General features: G+C 53.6%; 1 protein-coding gene across 1 annotated transcript; it reads right to left on the bottom strand.

Annotated features, from left to right (window-relative positions):
* Window positions 1-18: 18 nt before the first annotated feature.
* VDBG_02874 (TOXD) lies at window positions 19-932 on the bottom strand (the record flags this gene model as incomplete). The annotated part of the gene is made up of 2 exons (XM_003006689.1): window positions 19-28; window positions 106-932. The coding sequence occupies 2 exons, from the start codon at window positions 930-932 to the stop codon at window positions 19-21; spliced, it is 837 nt and encodes a 278-aa protein (XP_003006735.1).
* Window positions 933-3,070: the final 2,138 nt, after the last annotated feature.

The raw sequence follows: 3,070 nt of genomic DNA on the forward strand, positions 1-3,070 counted from the left end.
TTCTTGGGCTTGTGCACCTTAACCTTGCCTTCAGCCAAGAGGTTATCAGCAAGCGGCAAAAAGTTCTCGGCAAAAGCCCTGTCCTCCTGGCTTGCCTTCCACGACCCGAAAGCCTCAAAGTCTTCGCCAAAGATGGTGTATCCAAGGGTCCAGCGATCCTTGACATTCTCCCTCTCAATCTTGATCGCAAGAAGGGAAGAGTAGTCTCCGCCTTCAGTGGAAATGGCGTCGTCGCAGAACTTGGCAGCGGACTCGGTGGCAATCGTGTCAAGGACCAATTTCAGATTGTTGTTGGTGAACTTGCGGATCTCCTCACCAGCTGCGGAGTCTCGAGAGTTGAAGACAGCGTCGGCTCCAAGAGACTTCAGCAGATCAAAGTTGTGGGGTGATGCCGTCGCGATGACCTGGTACCCGGAGAGCTTGGCAAACTGGATGGCGAGCGTGCCAGTAGCCGTGGATCCGCCGTAGATGAGGAGAGGGACGGGTTTGGTGATCGGTGCGCTTGGCAGGTTCAACTTCAGGCTCTGGTACAGGCTCTGGCCGACAGTTGCTACACCGACCCCCAGCGTGGCCGCCTCTTGGAAGCTCAGGTTGTCGGGGATGATGTTGCTGACATCGCCCTTGACCATGATGTACTCGGCAAACGCGCCATCCTCATGCTGGACCGAGTTGCCGCCGTGGACAAAGCCGTAAACGCGATCGCCCTTCTTGAAAGGCTTTTTGATGCCAGTGCCGACCTCTTCGACGATTCCAGCATAGTCGCAGCCAATGAGAGAACCAGCGTCGGCGATGTGCTTAATGTGCACCCAGTCGGTCGGGTTCAGGGCGACACTAACCGTCTTGACTAGCATGTACTCGTCCCTTGGTTTAGGGAGAGGCCGATCAGTGACAAGGCTGGCCTGCCCCGGGGAAGTAACGACGATGGCCTTCATTCTGAAGAAAGAAATTGTAGTGAATTGGATGACGAGGCGAAGGGAGGGACTTGGGAGCCCTGAGATTGAAACTCAGCGATATATCGATTTTCTTTTTATACCGCTCGTCATCGACGTCAACAGCGACATGCATGCGGGATGTAATCCACTTGGCGTCATGTGTATTAATCAGTCAAGAGACTGCCTCATAACGTTATGACTTGGAGGTGGGGTTGCTTTACCCATTTAGGCACTACGTTATCGGCTATCCTCTGTATGATTGGTTTCCGCTCTGATCAAAGAAGGAGATCTGCCCGATGCTGAGCAATTGGCCGTCAAAGTAGTTCCGTCAGGGACTTGGTAGTAAGTGTTGGCGGTACAGATGTATAGCCAGCCCCATCTGTATGCTGCCTAGAGTTGTAGGACTTGGCCCCCGGCTCTAAGCATGACGTACCAAGGCTCGTGGGGTATCAATCTACGGTTGTTGAGTAATCCCAATCGTGCATCACTGGTCTGAGGGGGGAAACAGTGGCTGCGAAGCAGTGCAAACGCCCAGGGCTAAATTGCTGGGCCGACCAAGGAAACCTCTGGCTGATGCTGGATGTACGAGGCCTGCTTAACAAAAATGTCCTATCCATTAGAAATGCTTCCCAGAAGCACTAAGCAGCGATGAGGCTAGGCAAATGCGTGCTACTAGCTCCTACACCAACTCAACGAGATCCTGGCCGCTGTGAGGACCGGTATTCTCGGTTCCAGAAGCCACCGCAGAATCTATAGCACAACCTTTGGCCCGAATAGAAACTTTCTCTAAGCGATTGAGGTATTCCATGAAGAGGAAAATTGTCCCTGGATGATCTCCAACGAGTGAGAGGATTGTCCGCTCGGAAAGATTACAACCTTGAAGCCTGTCCCATCCTCGGCTTTAAGGCACTTCCCAAAAAGATAGTGCCCCTCCTGGGCAATTTTGAAGGATCACTCCAAGCAGTACATCATAGAAGGAATTGCAAACAACGACTTGTCAGCTCAGGCGGACAAGACACGCAACTCCGTCCAGCAACCTGTTACTCACAACGGCAAGGGCTCTTAAACTTGCGAGGGGCGGAACCGAGACAATCAAGCCAGACGTTGAAGTTGACATGACGATGATTGTCTCAAGACGGATCTCGGTGTTCGGGCACCCGCTTGAGTCGAAACAAGAAGGTAGGCAGGTGTGATCCCCATTCACGGCCAAAGCCCGACTGCAACGCAACATCCGTCGGAGCCAGAGTTTGGTCCGGCTGCCTCGAGTCAGCGTGACAAAACACCACCGTCATTGCAAAGCAACACTGACGGTCAAACGTGTCGAGGTGCCAAGAGGCCCGAGTACAACTCTGAATACGCTCAGACACGCCTCATTCTGTGAAAAGCTCTGGGCACTGCAACAGTTTATAAACACGAAACTTCGTAGTCAACAGAAAGCAGCCCCCCCCCCTTCAACCCAATCACCCGTGCCATAGTAGTCTAGACGGTGGCGTATGGGGCCAGATCGCGCCGCACACGTGGCGTTTGAGGTTCCAGGTGGTTTTGTCCTGTCTCCAACGGAAGGACCGCTACTCGGGGTTCGTCCGCCTTCTCGTACACAGATTCCTGACTCGCGGGGCCGGCTTAAGCTTCGACAGTGCATTAGGGGGGTAGATGAAGAATTTCCCTGTCCGCATGGCCTGCACAAGACACTCGGGTCATCTGTGCCGACTTGATGAGTGGGTACATTTTGAGGCTGCCAGGCCCCCGAACAGGCCCGGCGGCCGACTGAGGACTTGGTTGTAAGGCTGGATCAACTAAAGTCTGCAGATTCAAGGCGGGGAGCATTGGTGGGCGAGATAGTCACTGGGACACCGTAGAGGATTTCCCGCACTTCAATGCCGGAATCAAGCTGAAGCTGTGGCTTGACAGCAATTACGCACCTCGCCAAGTCTGGCAGAAATGACGACTCCTCAGCCTCGATCATCGTCTGCCAAGTCTGCGCCCTAGCAGAAGCAGAGATGGTGCCTGGATGCCAAGCCTTCAAGGATCGCATAGATGACAAACCCAACAAGTGAATGTCCCACCGTTTCGGTTCCGAGCCACATTGGGTTGTGTCCTTCATAGCACGTATTCTGACTCTTTGCGCTCCTCGGTAC

Source organism: Verticillium alfalfae, genomic scaffold (genome assembly GCF_000150825.1).
Source record: "Verticillium alfalfae VaMs.102 supercont1.3 genomic scaffold, whole genome shotgun sequence".
NCBI lineage: Eukaryota > Fungi > Ascomycota > Sordariomycetes > Glomerellales > Plectosphaerellaceae > Verticillium > Verticillium alfalfae.